Here is a 17,248-nt window from a genome sequence, read left to right as displayed (position 1 = left end):
CATATAGATATAAAGATACATATTAACTTATATTTCGGTATTTATATACATACATATACTCGTACACATATATTGCTGTCTATACTAAGGTTTAACTCATAACTCAATTGAGTTATGAAATAATACTAATGAACTCAAGGCATGACATGTATATAACTTGGTAACAACATATGTACATTTATAGGTAGATGATCACCCCCCGGGTAGGTCTGATGTAGACACCCAAAATAGCAGTCTTTTGGTTGACTATCGTGGTCTTGATGCCACCTGAGTTAGGTGTGGGTGTGATGGGAGCTCCTTCCATGGCCCTGGGGGCTCTACCCCTGCTGACAGCTGGTGCCCATGCTTGGCCTCCTGCAATACAGAAACAGCCTCCTCCCCACGACACCCCTCTCTGCCCTCGGGGCTGGTGGATCAATGGTCCTGGTTTCTCACTGCCTCAGGGCCCCCCATGTGAGGGTCCACTACAAGAGGGAAGGTCTATGCCCACTCCCAGCCCCACTTTAATCAGAGCCAGGGCTTGCCTCCGGGCTCCGCTGCTCCCCAGCACGATCCCTGCAGTCTCCACGACAGCTCACCTCCCTCTCAGCTCCCCAAGTCAACCTCCCACACCAGATCCTGGCGGCTGCCCATCCTGGCTGCGCAATTCTGGTGGGCTCGGAGAGGGACCCCGTTTCCAGGGCCTGAAGGCAGAATTGCTCCAGGGCTTTTGTTCTGGTGTCCTCAGGGGGACAAAGAAATCTCTCGGGCTCAGCCTGGTTTTGGCTCACCATGGACACCCGGATGGGAGTGTCCCTTCTGTTACACTCATATACATGCATCAAAGGCCATATACCCATGCATGCATATACATATATATGCATGCATGGGTATACATCCTTTGATGCATGTATATATGTGCACATATGTACACGTAAAAGCATAGAGACATTTATACATATATACACATTTACATACACAATTTTTAGCCTTTTCTGCCCCGTTGTTCTCACTCCCGGGCAGACACTGGTACACCGAGGCGTTGTGTGGCCCATGGAGACCATTGCCAGGTGGCGCGCAGACTCCCACGAGTCTCCACCAGGCCCCAGCCCCCTTGGGTGAATCAGGACGCAACCGTCTGGGGCACATTTCCAGCCCCGGTGCGGCACCCCATGGCTAGGAAGCAGCCCCCCGCCTTTCGTGAGGTAAAACCAGCGCCCTGTTGACATGGGATTGGTGCGTCACCAGCTGCCATTTTGACACCAGAAGCCGTGGCCCGGCCTGTCCTTGGGCAAAAGTCTGGTTTCTCGGCGGTGTGTGGGAGCGCCCGCACCTGATGCTGACTGAACATGGGGCTGCCCGGCCCTGCCCCCAGGTGCCCCGCACGAGGCCGCAGCGCGAGGGAACACGGGCCGGGCCGCGTGGGGACAGCCCCCAGGACGCCCGACCTCAGGGACAGCGCGGGAGGCCCAGCTTCGCCACCTTCTTCCCCGCCCGCCGCCGCTGCGCGCGCATCCAACCCCGCCAACAGCCCTTCCCTCCCCCAGCGTATGTACATAACTTCAAGGGGTCTGGACTACGGCCCGTCTGCTCATGCGCCCTAACGGGGGTGGGGCGCTCGGAGGGGACTCAGTGCGCATGCCCCAGGAGGCGAGGCGGGCAGCCACCGGCAGAGGAGTAAGTGCGCAGGCGCCGGCGGGCAGAGGTGGGGGGGGGTAGATTCCCCCCTCGGCGGGTAGGAGTGAGGGGCACCGGCGAGGGCCTAGAGAGCAGCGGGGGCTGCTGGGAGGTGGCGTGTCTCGCAGCAAGTGGAGCAGCAGCCGCAGGAGGAGCTGGTCCAGCACAGCGGGGTCAGGAGGTGAAGCAGCCCCCTCGGGGCCCTCGCGCACCGCACCGCACCGCTGGCACCAGGGAATGAGCTCCCCAGGCCAGAGACGCAGAGCTGGCACATGCGGGGCCTGGACTACCAGGAGGCCGAGCGCCTTCAGGAGGTCTGCAGCTGCCCGCGGGAGCTCTGCCAATACGGCAGCCAGGAGCTGGGGGCGCTGGGGCAGGTCCTGGCTGTCCTGCCCCAGGACATGGGGAGCCGGCAGTGGGGTTGCAGCGGTGACCCTGTCTGAGGGGTTTCAGTTGGGGCAGGTGGAGGCTGAGAAACTCCATGACCGAATGTTTTACCAAAATCAAAAATACTACCGCCCGTCTCCGTGTGCTGGGGGGTGTTCCCTGCCACCCCGTCTCTCCCAGTGCAGCTCCCGGGTGACACGTCTGTCTCGTTCCCAGGTCATGGTCAGCGTGAAGGTGGAGGAGGGGACCTCAGACAGGATGCAACCCACCAGGGCACTGGAGGAACCTGGTGATTCCTTGCTGGAGCAGCCATGGGCCCGACCTGCAGACATGTCTCTGGAGGAGGCTGAACAGAGGGACAGTCCAGGGCTTCAGGACCGGCTACCTCGTGGTTGCACAGAGGAGCCCCCGCCTGACCCGAAATCAGGTGAGGGGCTGGGTGCAGTCCAGGGCATGGGCCTCTGAGTGCCGCAAAAATACCCACTAGACACAGAGCAGTTAATCAACCGGGGTTGCCAGTATACAAGTAGTCAACTCTGCTGGGATTTCCAGAATATAAGCAGGCAGTTCATCAAAACTGAGTGGGTTAACGTGAATCTCACTGTGTCACGGTCTGTCTAGAGCTGTTACTCAGGAGGCAGTCCCTTCAGTCAGCCAACTGGGCAAGCTTTCTGGGTTGTGCTGCTCCAAGTCCAAGGCCCTGATCTTTCCTCAGAAATCCATGCACATGGTACCAGTGGCAAACAATGACCAAAGATCCTTCTTCCTTAACCCGTTAGTGACGCCACCATCACTAATGCTAGCTAAGCTTGTATAATATTTTGGCTTATAGATCCAAGGCTTATAATAGCACATCCTTACACACCTGGGATATTTTCCTATTCCCGCACTAATTGGTCCCAATGGGCACCAAGTTATCATCTCAATTTATGGTTCTATTGTTTAATTATTCTGGATGTTCCCTGGCATTTTACTGGAGTTAACTTTAGGGCAAATATCATTGCCAGTTATTAACTGAATCATCTCCAAAAGACTTCTGGGAGTTTGGTCAACTTGACATTACCAGGTTGAATTTTCCTTGCAACACTTCCCCTCCTTGGTAGCTAGGAAAGCCCTTTCCATTGCTACCCCTTACTCTTTTTGTCCTGGCTGTTGTATTCGAGGCAGTTGGGGCTACCAACTCCAAGTGTTAGATCTTCTGCCAGGCACATTAGAGTCTCTTTAATGTGGATGGGGGCACAAGAGCCAATTACAAATCTCCTCCTCATGAATTAGTTTTTGGATGATTCGTGCCAATCAGTGCATTTGGACTAAGATCCCAATTTGAGCGACCACTATAATGATGATAACGCTCAGCAAAACAACAAATGGGTGCATCATTGCATTCAAAGTTCCTGTTGCCTTTGGAGACCATCCCCAGATTGATTCCCAAAAGCTCTGGTATCCTACCTTTTTAATGCGGTCCAAAATTTGAGTAACTTGATCCATGTCATGGTAGACTCTAATAAGGGCTGCTTGAGCCTTATCTTTTGCTTCTTCCAGTTGAATTTGCAAATCTGGGTGTTGCAACATTTGCTTCACCAAAGCTATATTCATTCCTATGTGTAAGGGTTTAACATGCTCATACAAAACAAAATCAGCTTTAAGTGCTTGACTAACATATGCAGGGATATCATAATGAAAATCACAGCCTTCAAGCTTTAACACATTGCAAAAGTATTGGTTTACACCATAATCCATAGTGTAATTATACCAATCATTAGTAATTATATTTACACATGGTTTCAAATGCACACACCCCCTTTACCTGCATAAACAATAGCTGACTCATTATCTGGATTGGGGTCCAAGTCAAAATGACATTTCTCTTGGGATGGATTAAGACATAAATCCACTGATTTTTATCTCATGGTCTTCACAAACAAATCCTAGACCATGTTCTACAACACAGGCTTCTAAATTAACAGCTTTCCAAGTATTATTTTCTTGATAGGCCCAGCTACTGTGATCCGTAGGATATAAAACTGAGCCATTAGCATTTCTTCCCAATTGTCCAACTGGATGCACTTGTAAGCGCTGAGCCTGTGTGACAGTTGTCACATATGCCACAAGGACGTTCTGTGCAACATCCAAAGTGAAATTTACCAATTTCCACTGATTTCGCAAATTTCGTTCTTTGGTGGCATTGTCTCAAACTACCTTATGAATTTCATTTGGTAAGATACCGTGTTCACCTTCTCAAACCACATTTGCAGAATTTAAGTTCAAAATAACCCTTTTCAATGATCCTTTTGGTTCCACTAACACTTCTTGTTCCAGATGATGTTTTACTGTGTGCGCTCCTACCGGTTGATTTTTGAGGTGTCTGAGTAAACTGGAGAGGGACAATAACTTCACAAAGTCCCTCATAAAGGATTATCCAGTTCCCACTGATGTTATTAAGTGTGATATTCCATTCTATCCCACGCTTCCATTAGGGCCACACTGGACAATGTTCTGGGTCACCACAAGTTAGAGTTTCCTCTTTTCCATTGCTAGGGGAAAGGGTTCTGCTATTACACGTGGCAGTACTATCTTGTTGTTCCCCATTTGGCTGTATAAGACTCATGGGGACACTCTCTGGTATCTGTATTCCCACTGTCACTTCTTCAAATGTGATTTCATTTCCTCCCTGTGAGTTAGCCTGCCAGCTAAGGAACCAACAATTACCTGCCTGATAGTACTTCTATATGCATCCTCCCAGTGGTTTTTCCCACAAAGCCATTGTCATGTCCCCGTTGGTAGTTCTATAGGGATCCATTGTTCTTGCAGGGTTTTATTTCCTATGTATGGATCTGAGACGACAACTCACAACCACTATAAGCCATATCCACATACAATGGATGCTATTATTTTACAGAACAGAAGTTGTTTTACTGCTTTCTTTAACAGCTGCTTCTTTGTCATTGTTTGAAATACTCCATTTCCATTCGCAGTGGTACCTGGTAACCATGTCTCTGTGATTATCAAATTGAGACCATTCTTATAGAAGACAGGGGATTCCTATTAATTATTGCACGCATCCACAACAACTTCATTTTACAAATGATCTTTCTCACACCAACACAAAATAATCCAAAATAATAACAATACCAAAAAACAAATGACAATCAATACTGTATCTTATGCTTCTTGGTTGCTTCCTGGTGTTGGAGCTCTGAAAAACATCCTGCAAAACAAAACATAAGGGTCTCAACCCCAAATGGGTTAATTATATAAACACACTTATATAAATTATATAAATCACTGCCCCTTCCATTTCTTTAATTGTGATGAATGGAACCATTTCTGGATTTTCTTGTTCTCTCTCTTAATTTCCACCTGATACGCGGTGGGACTCACCTTACTTACAATAGGTACTGGTCCTGACCATATGGGGACCAATGCTCCTTGCTTCTCATGTGTTGTGCGATACATCACTTTATTGCCTACTTGCCACTCTTGAGGGTGTAACATAGGACCTAATTGTTTGTCCATTTTCTGATGGTTAAGCTTAAGTGCTATTGCAGTCTGCCGATGGGTTTCAGAGATGGTCTGCATTAGCTTCTGCATCCATTTATCTATGTTCACTTGAGGCCGAAGCTCATCAAGAGGCTCCCCTCCTAGCCTCCGTTGTTCAGGCAGTCTCATTTTCCTGCCTGGCATGGCCTCGTGAGGAGTGTAACCATGTGATGCTGTTGATCCCCGGAGTGCCATTAAAACCAAAGGTAATTTTTCATCCAATTCTTTCCTTGTTGGAGTTACCTTTTTCAGAGCTAACTTTAGGATTCTATTTGTCCTTTCCACTAAACCTGAGCTCTGTGGATACCCTGCAATACGTAAGCATTGTTTGATTCCTAGAGCTTGACATAGTCCCTTGGTTACCTCTTCCACAAAGTGGGGTCCTTGATCAGAGTCGATTCTTTGGGTAATTCGCAGTGTGAAAACACCTGTTCTGCTAACACTTTTGCAGTAGTTAACGCATCGTTTTTCTGAGTGGGATTGGGCTCTACCCACTTGGTGAATGCATCTATAATTATCAAACAGTACTTATTACCCCTTGCACTTCTAGGCAGTTGGATGTAATCAATCTGCAACTGACTCCAGGGGCTGTCTATCCTCTGTCCCAGCAGCTCCTTGATTACTTTAGCATCTGGATTATTAGTGGCACAGGGAAAACAGTTGTACACATATTGCTCGACATCACTCATTTTTGGCCACCATCTGGCTGCCTACAATTGCTTTAGTGTCTTTTCTACTCCTAAATGTCCGTTATCATGAGCTAGTGTAATCATTTCAGTTCTAATCTGAGTAGGCACTACCCATACAGGGGCTTCATCTGTCTCTGCTCTTTTAGCTAAAATTAATCCAGACTCATTTTTCCAATCTTCCATCCCCAAACCTCCTGTTTATTCACAGCTCTTGTAACTACTTGTCTACCTTTTGCAATTCCACCAAGTCTAAGCTCAAAACTTTACGTCATGCTGCTGCTATTGGAGTTACCCTTTTCATAGGGGACCCTCTATTGCTCTTGCTTTTGCGGCCAGCTCCGCTTTCTCATTCCACTTAGCCTCTTCAGTCCCCTTTTTATGGGCCTTAACTCTTCCAGTTTTGACCTTGAAATTCCTGTTTTCTGCTAATTTCCACACACACTCCAGTTTTTCCGCATGCGCTGTTGGTTTTCCATCACATGTCTGCATGTTTCGCTTTTTCCACACTCATTCAGTCTACTAGTGTTTTTACCTCTGAATCTGAGAATATAGCCATCTCTTTATCACAAGGAGTCCCTTCCAAGGCTGCTGCGATAGTGCCTATGTCAGGAGCCTGTGAGGAATATAGTTCACAACTTCCCCGTATTTCTTGATCAGTTTCTACATTTACTATTGCAGAGCCTGTCTTTGGCACACTTTTTTCATAATAGCTAGACCCATCTACAAACCAGACTTCCATTTTCCCTTTTACCTGATGATAGGTAGTTACTTCAAAAGGGCTCTTGAGGCTTTTCAACAAGGGGCAGAGGGTATTTGTGCTCAGCCCCTTCTATTACAAGGGCATAGGGAACAGGTTCCGACTGTGCAACTTTTTCAGCGGACACTTCTCTGTTAAATAAGGCTAACATCCACTTAGCCTGTCATGGGTTTGAAACCCTTCTTTCATTCGCATTTCCTGTCAAGACATATTTTACTGGGCTATGTGTGGTCTTCAAGACCACTGGAGCCATTCCTGTCAAATATTCCCAGTGCTGCAAAGCCCAAACTAAAGCAAGAACTTATTTTTCATATGGAGTAAGCTGTTGCTCAGTGTTATTTAGGGTCTGGGATACCACTGGCCTTAATCCTGTTCCACGATCCTGTAAAAGGACTCCTCTTATTCCTTTTTCTATGGTAGCTAACTGTAACACAAAAGATAATTCTTGATGGGGTTATGCCAATGCTGGGGCTTGCGCTAGAGCTTCTTTCAGCTTTCACAGCTTGAGCCTGCTCTTTATTTCATTTCCATGGTACCTCTTTCTTAAGCAACTTGTACAGGGGCTCTGCTTTCTCAGCATATTCTTCTATATATTGATAAGAAAATCTTGTCAGTCCCCAAAATGCCCTCAATGTGCTGACATCTCTGGGTGCAGGCAATTTCCCAGTTGGCTCTATCCATTGTTGTAATCCATCTCCCCCCTCTCCCACACATTGAAGGCTCTGGCTGCTGCAGTCATTGGCCCATACAGGAGAGGAGCAGGGCTTTCCCCTGCCAGCAGCACCAGGCCTGACCTGTGCCTTCTCTTTCCCCTGCAGGTGCAGGGGCCCAGAGCAGAGCTCATCAGCAGCCTCCTGAAGAAGGGCCTGTAAACCTGGAGCTGCTGAAGACTTCCCCAAGAAGGCCATGGGAGAGGGGCTCCCTGAACCCTGAGCGGGGCCAGCTGCAGAAGGGGCAGGGCAGGCCGGCAAGGCAGGGGGAGAGCATGGAGGTGAGCAGGACACCAGCTCCAGCTGGGGCTGCTCTCTAGGGTTTGGGGAGCAGAGAGAACTGAGGATTGACGATCCTCTGGTGATGGGGGCTGCAACCGCACCAAGCCAGCGTTCACTGGAGCTCGCTCCCTAGTGCCAATAGCCAGGGGTGCTGGCACGAGAAGGCTTGGCCGCAGTAGTGGAGCCAGGGATCCTGGCTCTAAAGGTGCTGCCTCAAAGGGCTGAGCACATACAACGTGATGAGCCAAGCCAGGGCAGACACATACACTCCTACATCCACAGCTACACTCACATCCCATGTCAGTAAAAAAAGGGCGATTTTGCACCCTGTGTGTCATGGCCCAGCCTGTAGAGAGCTGTTGCGTAGATGGAACCTGGAGAGGGGCAGAGCAGGCAGAAGACAGCTGGAACAGGATATACTGATGGGGTAACATTTGTGCCTGCAGCTCCGGGAGGCCTTTGAAGACGTGGCTGTGTACTTCACGCGGGAGGAGTGGGAGCTGCTGGAGGATGCACAGAAGGGGCTGTACCGGGACCAGATGCTGAGCAACTGCCGAGCCCTCGTTTTCCTGGGTAAAGCTGTTTTCTCCTCCCTGTACCCATGTGTGTGCTGATGCTTAATGTCTTCTCCCTGCTTCTCTGCACTCTTGTCCTTGCAAAGTTTTCCCTGGGGATTGAAATCTATGTCCTCCCCACAGCTCCGTGTGTGATCAGGCCTCTTGTACTTCATACCGACATCTCCTGCTCTATTTCATCTGGCCACATTCACCTGAGTTCTAGTCACTCCCGATACTCCCATACCCAGCCGTGTCTTGCGAGGGGAATCTCCATTTTCCTCCTCAGCTCAGTCTTCTCACTTCTAGTTCACTGGGCAGAGAAATTAACTGGCATCTGTTCCTCGGGGAATGGTTCTGATTTCCTCTTTATCCCATCTAGCAAATCATGTCCCACATGTCTAACGCAACAAGCATGCTCAGTCAGGGCCATCTAGATCCCTTTCCTCCTCCTTTGGTTATGACCCAACACAAAGTAATAGAAGTCTTATCAGCCTCTGCTGCTAAGGATTTGCATTTCCTTGACTGCATCTCTAGCAACCTGCTCCCAGGTCAGTGGGCAGGGCAGAGGAACTTACCTTCTATGAGGTCACTTTGCTTTTCTAGTGTTTTCTTTTCACTCCAGTTTCCCAGAAGGACTTCCTTAGGGAAGGACTCAAAGGCTTTTTGCTGCTCAGCAAAGACCTGTTGACCATACCTATATTATGGGCTTTCATATGTGTAACAGGAGGCCTTCTCTGGGCCGATTTCCCCGTGGCCTGCCCACCTGTTTCTGAGCTAACTGCCCACCTTCTCTCCTGCCATGCCTTGTTGTTAATTAATTAATTGATGTTAATTAAGTGAGAGGCTGTCCATTTCTTGCCCCGATGCCAGGGAGCGCCATCTGCAGCTCCATTCCTCCCCTACACTGCAGCCCAAGCCTCGCAGATGGTATCCAGATGTTATCAATATCACCAGCCGCATGCTAGGCCCCAGAATCCTGCTCTTTGAACCCCACCTGGATCCCTCCATTCAGGCGGCCTATTCCACCTTCATTCCAGGCTGCATAGCTCTCTGAGCTGCTTCCCCCTTAGAGGTGTGGTCCCCCCGGGACCTTCAGCTCTCTAGCCCTGGCCCACCTCCAGGCCAATTGGAACCCCAGGCCCTCAGCTCTAGGGTGTCCTTTGCGGTGGGCCCCCAGCCCTTCCACCCTTCCGATCCTGGCCCCAGCATGGACCAGTTGGGGGATGTCAGGACAGGTTTGAGTCTATGGCCCCACTCTCTCGCTGGGGTCCACTTTCCAGACCCTACAAGGGGGTCACCCACCCAGTTGTGGGAGCTGGGGTTAAGGTGCCCCAACCCGCCTTTCACTGGGGTGGTAACTGGCCTGGCATTTCCTGGGGGTTCCCGTGCCACTGAGCCCCACCAGGCCACCCACTCCAGGCAGGGTGCAGTTTTAGGTCATGCCCAGGACTAGGAGCCTCCTGACCATCCCCTACACCTCCTCCCTTACCTACAGATGATACCAACAGCCCTGCAGCCAGGCAGTGTTGTTGCCTGACCTTCCAGCAGCAAAATGCCCTGTTTATATGGGCAGCCATGAATCTAAAATGGCTGTCCTAATCAGGCATGGCTGCTGTTTTCAAGCCTTTAAAGTGTCAGGCACAAACAGTGCCTTGCCATAACATGATATAAAAGGTTTGTCCTGGACTCCCGAGACCTTAGTTTTCAACCTTGCAGGATTTGCCAAATGTCTGCGTGCTTTCTTGTTTGATTCTCCAGCTGGATTGGATGATTGCTTTCGGTGCCATGGCAGTTCTTATAACATCTTCCCTTTCTCCGCCCTGTTGGGAAATGGCCCTCTCTCCCAGAGAGAAGTGTCATGGTTGGCCATTTGTCTTGGATTCTGTTCCCTGCTGCCAGGCCCAGCTTTAAAGCTTCCCAAAGAAGAAACTCACTCCCATTCCTTTGCCTGGAATGACTGATGTGTAGGGGGTGCACCACTAGGCTTGGGGGTGCACGTGCACCTTTTTTCCAACCCTTCAGAATTTACCCACCTCTGTGCACAACCTTCTGGTTCGATCTTCCCACTGGATGGGATGATTGCTTTTGTTGTCACAACAGCTGTTATAAAATCTTCCCTTCCTCCGCCCTGTTGGGAAGTGGCCCTCTCTCCCAGAGAGAAGCATCATGGTCCGCCATCTGTCCTGAATTCTGTTCCCTGCTGCCAGGCCTCGTGTGAAACTTTTCCAGAGAAGAAACTTGCTCCCATTCCTTTGCCTGGAATGACACTGATAAGACAAGATGTTATCCAGCCACCAGTGTGTCTAGTGTCTCTTCGTTTTGGTGCCTTGTAAATAGTGAAAGCTTCGTCTTTCTGCTCTCTACCACATCGCAGGTCACTGCATGTCCACCCCCATCCCTGGGAACTCTGTCGGTCTCACACCCGTCTTATACCTCAGAGTGGTCTGTACTTTGTTTCCTACAACACCCCTCCACACTGTCACCACCTGGGTGTCAAAGGCCATCACCTATAGAAGGCTTCTCCCTGCAGTGTCTTCTCTTTCATGCTAAACGTCCACCCTCCCTTGTCCTTCAAGGCCCCAGTAGAATCCCTGAGGTCATTGGTTCCATTCCCCAGATCCCAGTTGGTTATGTGGCATCCAGTACCGCTCATGGACGTTTTTTAACCACTGCTCCAAACAGGGTATCAAGGTCCGACACCCGACTTAATCTGCCACATCCAGCAAGGACAGGAGGAGCTCTGGGTCTGTGATGATGGGGACCGTGAGGACATCTCCAGGTTGCAGGACCTGTTGCTAGGTGAGTTGTAGCTGTCCACTCCCCCGACTCCCCTCTCAGAAATGCTCCTTGCTCAGAGTGACAGGGGGCCTGGAGCCTGCAGACCTGCCCTGCACTGCCCTTCCAGCACAGTGGATCGAAGCTCCTTGTAGTCATTATTGTAGGATGAGAGAGTGGGGTTCTGCCTGGCTCCACACACCCCTGACTGCTGGTGAGCCTCAGAAATCCAGCTCAAGGCTGTCCAACATGGTACCAGATGCTGCTCTGAGGACTGCCAGAGATCACAGGTGAGCACAGGAGATGCGTCTTACCAGTGCACTTTGGCTTCTGGAGCATGTTGACTCAGCTAGGTGAAGGGCTCAGCATCATCTGCCCCTGAACCTGCCAGTGCTGTGTGTCAGAGCAGCCCTCAGAGGGCCTCCTTCTTCCTTTACACTGATTCTGCCTCTGGTCTCCTGGGCCCATTAAAACAGGAGGCCATTCAGGTTCTCTCCTATCACACATGTCCCATGTGGGTTTCCACTAGCAGGGTCTGAGGGGATGGGGCCGACAGCTGGGCCAGAAACCCTGACACTCTGGCTCTGACCTACACCGAGCAGGGAACAATAGCCTGGCTCAGGGATGTGCCCCTCCTCACCCCCAGCACTTGGGGTTTGGCAGGAAGAGCTTGTTCTTTTAAGGAAACACAAGTGCCGAGGTCCAGTCGCGCTTGCAGGTCCATCGCAGCGGAGGGAATAGAAGCATTTGGCCTGTGCCAGCATGGCAGGGACTAACCTGGAGTTTCTTTTCCCTATGCAGAAGGCGCCTGGCTGCTGAGCAGAGCGGAGGAACAGAGTTGTGAAGAAGGGCCTGGAAACATGGAGCCAGCCCGGACTTCATCTGGGAGTTTGGGTGAGATGGAGTCCCTGAGTCATGAGGAGTACCAGTGGCCACAGAGCCGACGGTGGCCCCAAAAGCAGAGGGAGAATGTAGCAGTGAAAGAGGTGCCATCACCCGTTGGGCATGAGAGTGGAGAAAGGACAGAAGCCAGAGACAGCTGTGGGCACAGGAAAGGATTTGTGGAGCTGAAGAGCCACAAGGGAAAGATCCACTGTACAGAGACCCTGCATTTGGACCAACCCAGTGGGGAGGGCCTCAGAGGGAAGCGGGAGCTCCCTGCCGCACACAGGGACAGAGTCCACCCCTGCCCTGAGTCCGGGAATAGCTTCAGATGCCCCTCAGCCTGGGTTCTGCCACATTGGTGCCTTGAGTGTGGGAAGGGCTTTACCCACTCCTCCAACCTGACCAGACACCAGCGTATCCACATAGGGGAGAAGCCGTATCAGTGCTCTGAATGTGAGAAGAGCTTCACCCAATCCTGCGTCCTGGCCAGACACCAGCATGTGCACACAGGGGAGAAGCCGTATCAGCGCTCTGAGTGTGGGAAGAGCTTCACCACTTCCTCCTATCTTGCCATTCACTACCGCATCCACACAGGGGAGAAGCCACATCAGTGCCTTGTGTGTGAGAAGAGCTTCACCCACTCCTCCAGCCTGGCACAGCACCAGCACATCCACACAGGGGAGAAGGGATATCAATGCTCTGAGTGTGGGAAGAGCTTCACCCAGTCCTGCGGCCTGGCCAGACACCAGCGTGTCCACAGGGGGGAGAAGCCATATCAGTGCTCTGAGTATGGGAAGAGCTTCACCCGATCCACCAGCCTAGCCAATCACCACTGCATCCACACAGAAGAGAAGCCAGATCAGTCCTCTGGGTGTGAGATTAGCTTCTATGACTCCTGTACCCTGGTCAAACACCAGCGGATCCATACCCAGGAGCATCCATAATTCTGCCAGCAGTGCAGGGAGGGCTTGGGGATGCCTACCTGCTCACCTCCTGCCAGTGGCTGCCTTCAGGCAAGCAGCCTCGTCCTGTTGGAGTGTTGGAAGAGTTCACTCAGCCTTTGGCCCTGGTAGGGCACCTCAGAACCCACAGGACCCAATGGCTGGTTTCCAAATTTGATTGTGGGGAGATGCTAAGAGGAAACGCCTCCGTTAGAGGCCAGCCCAGATGCTGGGGGAAACTGTGAGGAGACTATCTTGTATCAGCCTTGGAGCCTGTGCTTTCTCCATCATTCTCTAAAAGCAGCTGGTGCTCCTGGGGGAGAAGAAGCACCTTCCCGATAGGGTGCCCCCCACCCCCAGACAGCTGGCTCCAAATGTCCCCAGGCCCTGTCCTTGGTGGCCTCCTGTGCCCATTGGGGTCTGCAAGGAGCTGCTGCTGCTACCCGCTGAGCCCAACTTGGCATGTTTTGCTTCTCGGCCTATTTCCAGAGCTCTGCATCCCTGGGTTCCATGGTCCAGGCATTGTTGCAAACCCTTGGCCTTGGGACTTGGCTGCACTCAAGGCCTCACTCCCGTGTACTGCTGTGCAGCAAGGCCCCTGCCCTTTGGAAGGAGCCTGTGGCCCAGGACTAGTAGAGTGCCTTTTCTGGGGGAAATGCGGGCAGGGGAAGGAGGGGCAGCCTGTGGCAGGTCCTGCCTCTGGGAGAAGGGTGCGGAGGATATAAGGACATCTGGGTGAAATGCAGCATGTTGTCATGACTGGGGAATGGTCCCTGATCGCTAGTGTCCCAATACGCTGTGTTCCGTGTGGAGGAACTTGCTTTGGCTTCTGGAGCATGTTGATATCATCTCCCCATGGACCCGCCAGTGCTGTGCACCAGAGCAGTCCTCCAAGAGCCACCTCCTTCCTTTATGCTGATTTTTTGCCTCTGATCTTGGGGCCTTTAAAGCAGGAAGCCATTCAACTCCTCTCCTAACATGTGTCCCATATGGGTTTCTCCTACCAGGGCCAGAAACCTTGCGAATCTGGCACTGAACTCCACCAAGTAAGGAACATTAGTCCAGCAGAGGGACGTGCCCCTCCTCACCCCCAGCACTTGGGGTTTGGCAGGAAGACCTTGTTCTCTTAAGGAAATGCAAGTGCCAAGGCCCAGTCAAGCTCACAGGCCCATGGCAGCGGAGGGAATAGCAGTGTTTGGCCTGTGCCAGCAGGACAGGGACTAACCTGGAGTTTCTCTTCCCCATGCAGGAGGCACCTGGCTGCTGAGCAGAGTGGAGGAACAGAGTCCTGAGGCAGGGCCAGCAAACCTGGAGCCAGCCCAGACTTCCCCAGGGATTTTTGGCAACAAGGAGTCCCTGAGACCTGATGAAGACCAATGGCCCCAGAGCCAGGGGAGACCCCAGCAGCAGAGGGAGAAGACAGCAGGGAAGCAGGCGCCATCTCCCCTGAGGTGTGAGAGGAGAGAAGGTAGAGAGAGCTCTGGGTGCAGGGAAGGATTTGTGGCACTGAAGTGCCATGAGGGAAAGTTGCACTGGAGAGAGACCCTGCATCTGAGCCATGCCAGTGGGGAGGGCCTCAGAGGGAAGCTGGAGCTCCCTGCCAAGCCCAGGGGCAAAGCACACCCCTTCCCTGAGTACCAGAAAAGCTTTACCTACCCCTCACTCTTGACTCTGCAAAAGAGAAGCCACGCTGGGGAGAAGCTTCACTTATGCGCCAAGTGCGGGAAGGGCTTCACCTGCCTCTCGACCCTAGCTACTCACCACAAAATCCATTGTGGAGAGCACCCCCACCACTTTACCAGAAGTAGGAAGAGCTCTGCATGCCCCTCAGACCTAGGCAAACACCACCCTACGCACAGGGTGAAGCGTCACTATTGCTGTGTCACGTGCGGTAAGACCTTCACCCATTCCTTATCCCTGGCTCAGCACCAGTGCCTCCATCCAGGGAAGAAGCCACATCAGTGCCCTGAGTGTGGGAAGAGCTTCACCCACTCCTCCAGCCTGGCCTATCACCAGCGCATTCACACAGGGGAGAAGCCACATCAGTGTTCCAAGTGTGGAAAGAGATTCCGTGGATCCTCCAACCTGATCGAACACCAGCGTGTCCACACAGGGGAGAAGCCATATCAGTGCTCTGAGTGTGGGAAGAGCTTCACCCAATCCGCCAACCTGGCCCAGCACCAGCGCATCCACAAAGGGGAGAAGCCACATCAGTGCTCTGAGTGTGGGAAGAGCTTCACTCAGTCCTCCGGCCTGGCTTATCACCAGCGCATCCATACAGGGGAGAAGCCACATCAGTGCTCCGAATGTGGGAAGAGATTCCGTGGATCCTCCAGCCTGATTGAACATCAGCGCATCCACACAGAGGAGAAGCCATATCAGTGCTCTGAGTGTGGCAAGAAGTTCAGCGAATCCTCCGGTCTGACTAAACACCAGCGCATCCACACAGGGGAGAAGCCGTATCAGTGCTCAGAGTGTGGCAAGAAGTTCAGTGAATCCTCCAACCTGACTAAGCACCTGCGCATCCACAAAGGAGAGAAGCCACATCAGTGCTCTGAGTGTGGCAAGAGCTTCACCTACTTCTCCAGCCTGGCTTATCACCAGCGCGTTCACACAAGGGAGAGGCCATGTCAATGTTCTGAGTGTGGGAAGGGATTCACCCACTCCTTTGGCCTGGCTTATGACTGGCGCATTCACACAGGAGAGAAGCCACATCAGTGCTCTGAGTGCAGGAAGAGATTCCATGGATCCTCCAGCCTGACTGAACACCAGCGCATCCACACAGGGGAGAAGCCACATTGTTGCTCTGTGTGTTGGAAGTCCTTTGCAAAATCCACTAATCTGGCTAGACACCAACGCATCCACACAGAGGAGAAGCCATATCAGTGCTCTGAATGTGGAAAGAGCTTCACCCTGTCCTCCTACTTGGCCAAACACCAACGCATCCACAGAGGGGAGAAGTCATAACAATGATCTGAGTGTAGCCAGAGATTCACCCAATCCTCCCACTGGGCCAGGCACCAACACATGCACACAGGTGATTAACCACATCAATAATCTGAGTGTGGGCTGAGCTTCACCTGCTTCTCCAGCCTGGCCCAGCACCAGCGCATTCACGCAGGGGAGAAGCCACATCAGTGCTCTGAGTGTGGATATCTGGCTAAATCCTAGCTTCCACTGCATCTAGTGGTCAAGAATCCCACACTTTAGTTCCATACTTGGTGTAAAAACATTTCCATTCATTAGCTTTCAGCCGATGAGCTGCTCATTTCCTGTTGCAACCCCTCGTTCTTGTCTGGGGAGACAGTAAACAATAAATCCTTGTGGGCTTTTCTTGCCATTTGCCACTGTATTTTGTAAACCCTTCTCGCATCCCTGCTCTTCAAGCATCTCTTCTAGACTGAATAGAGCTGACCTTTTGAATCTCTCTTTGCTGTGCCCCCCCTCACTCTGTAGCAGGTTCAGGTGCAGTTATGGATATCATTTAAGATTGTCCTCTTAACCTCTTCCAATATAATTGGGTAAATGGTTAGCCAATAGGTCATACCTAGTTTAGTGACCTCTGGCAGGAATGGCCCCAGCTGCTTTTGTCTTCATTGTTCTCTGAGCACTGTGCAGGTCCCAGGCCACTGGCGGGGAGCAAGCCATGGGTAGGGGCTGAGTCCCTGGCCAGGCACTACCCGGCTGCAGAGCCACGGCTTCCCTGCAGCCCCACAGGCAAAGGCTGGGGCCGTTCCTGTAGCCAGATTGATTCTGCTGCCACAGGGAATCTGATAGACTGGTGCAGCCCTCGTGCCCCATGCGCTCATTGGGCTTATCTGTCTTGGGGCTCTACCTCTTTCCAATCTGCTCCTGTCCCACTGCCCAAGGGGTGCTGCCCACTGAGCCCATTGGCTGGCCTCGAGTGGGAAGGGGCCTCGTGGGGCATTCAGATTGTCTGTCCCCAAGGAGCTGGGGTGGGGCTTCCTTGTTGACCACTTCTCAGCTACATAATCCATGGCTGGAAGAAAGGGCTGAGCACGTAGAACGTGATGAACTGGTCCGAAGCTGCTGTGCTGGATGCTCCCAG

The 17,248-nt window shown here is 51.7% G+C and overlaps 1 protein-coding gene across 1 annotated transcript; it reads left to right on the top strand.

Moving 5' to 3' along the window:
* Positions 1-1,581: 1,581 nt before the first annotated feature.
* On the top strand, positions 1,582-16,512 carry LOC132243326 (zinc finger protein 345-like). Its single transcript, XM_059717853.1, has 7 exons — positions 1,582-1,656; positions 2,260-2,470; positions 7,848-8,020; positions 8,468-8,594; positions 11,261-11,377; positions 12,155-12,247; positions 14,429-16,512. Exons 1-7 carry the CDS (start codon positions 1,618-1,620, stop codon positions 16,144-16,146), a joined length of 2,478 nt encoding a protein of 825 aa, XP_059573836.1. The 5' UTR covers positions 1,582-1,617; the 3' UTR covers positions 16,147-16,512.
* The last annotated feature ends 736 nt before the right edge of the window (positions 16,513-17,248 follow it).

The sequence above is a fragment of the Alligator mississippiensis genome, chromosome 15 (assembly GCF_030867095.1).
Source record: "Alligator mississippiensis isolate rAllMis1 chromosome 15, rAllMis1, whole genome shotgun sequence".
NCBI lineage: Eukaryota > Metazoa > Chordata > Crocodylia > Alligatoridae > Alligator > Alligator mississippiensis.
Note: the sequence above shows the minus strand (reverse complement) of the source record. Positions and strands in the feature narration are given on the sequence as shown.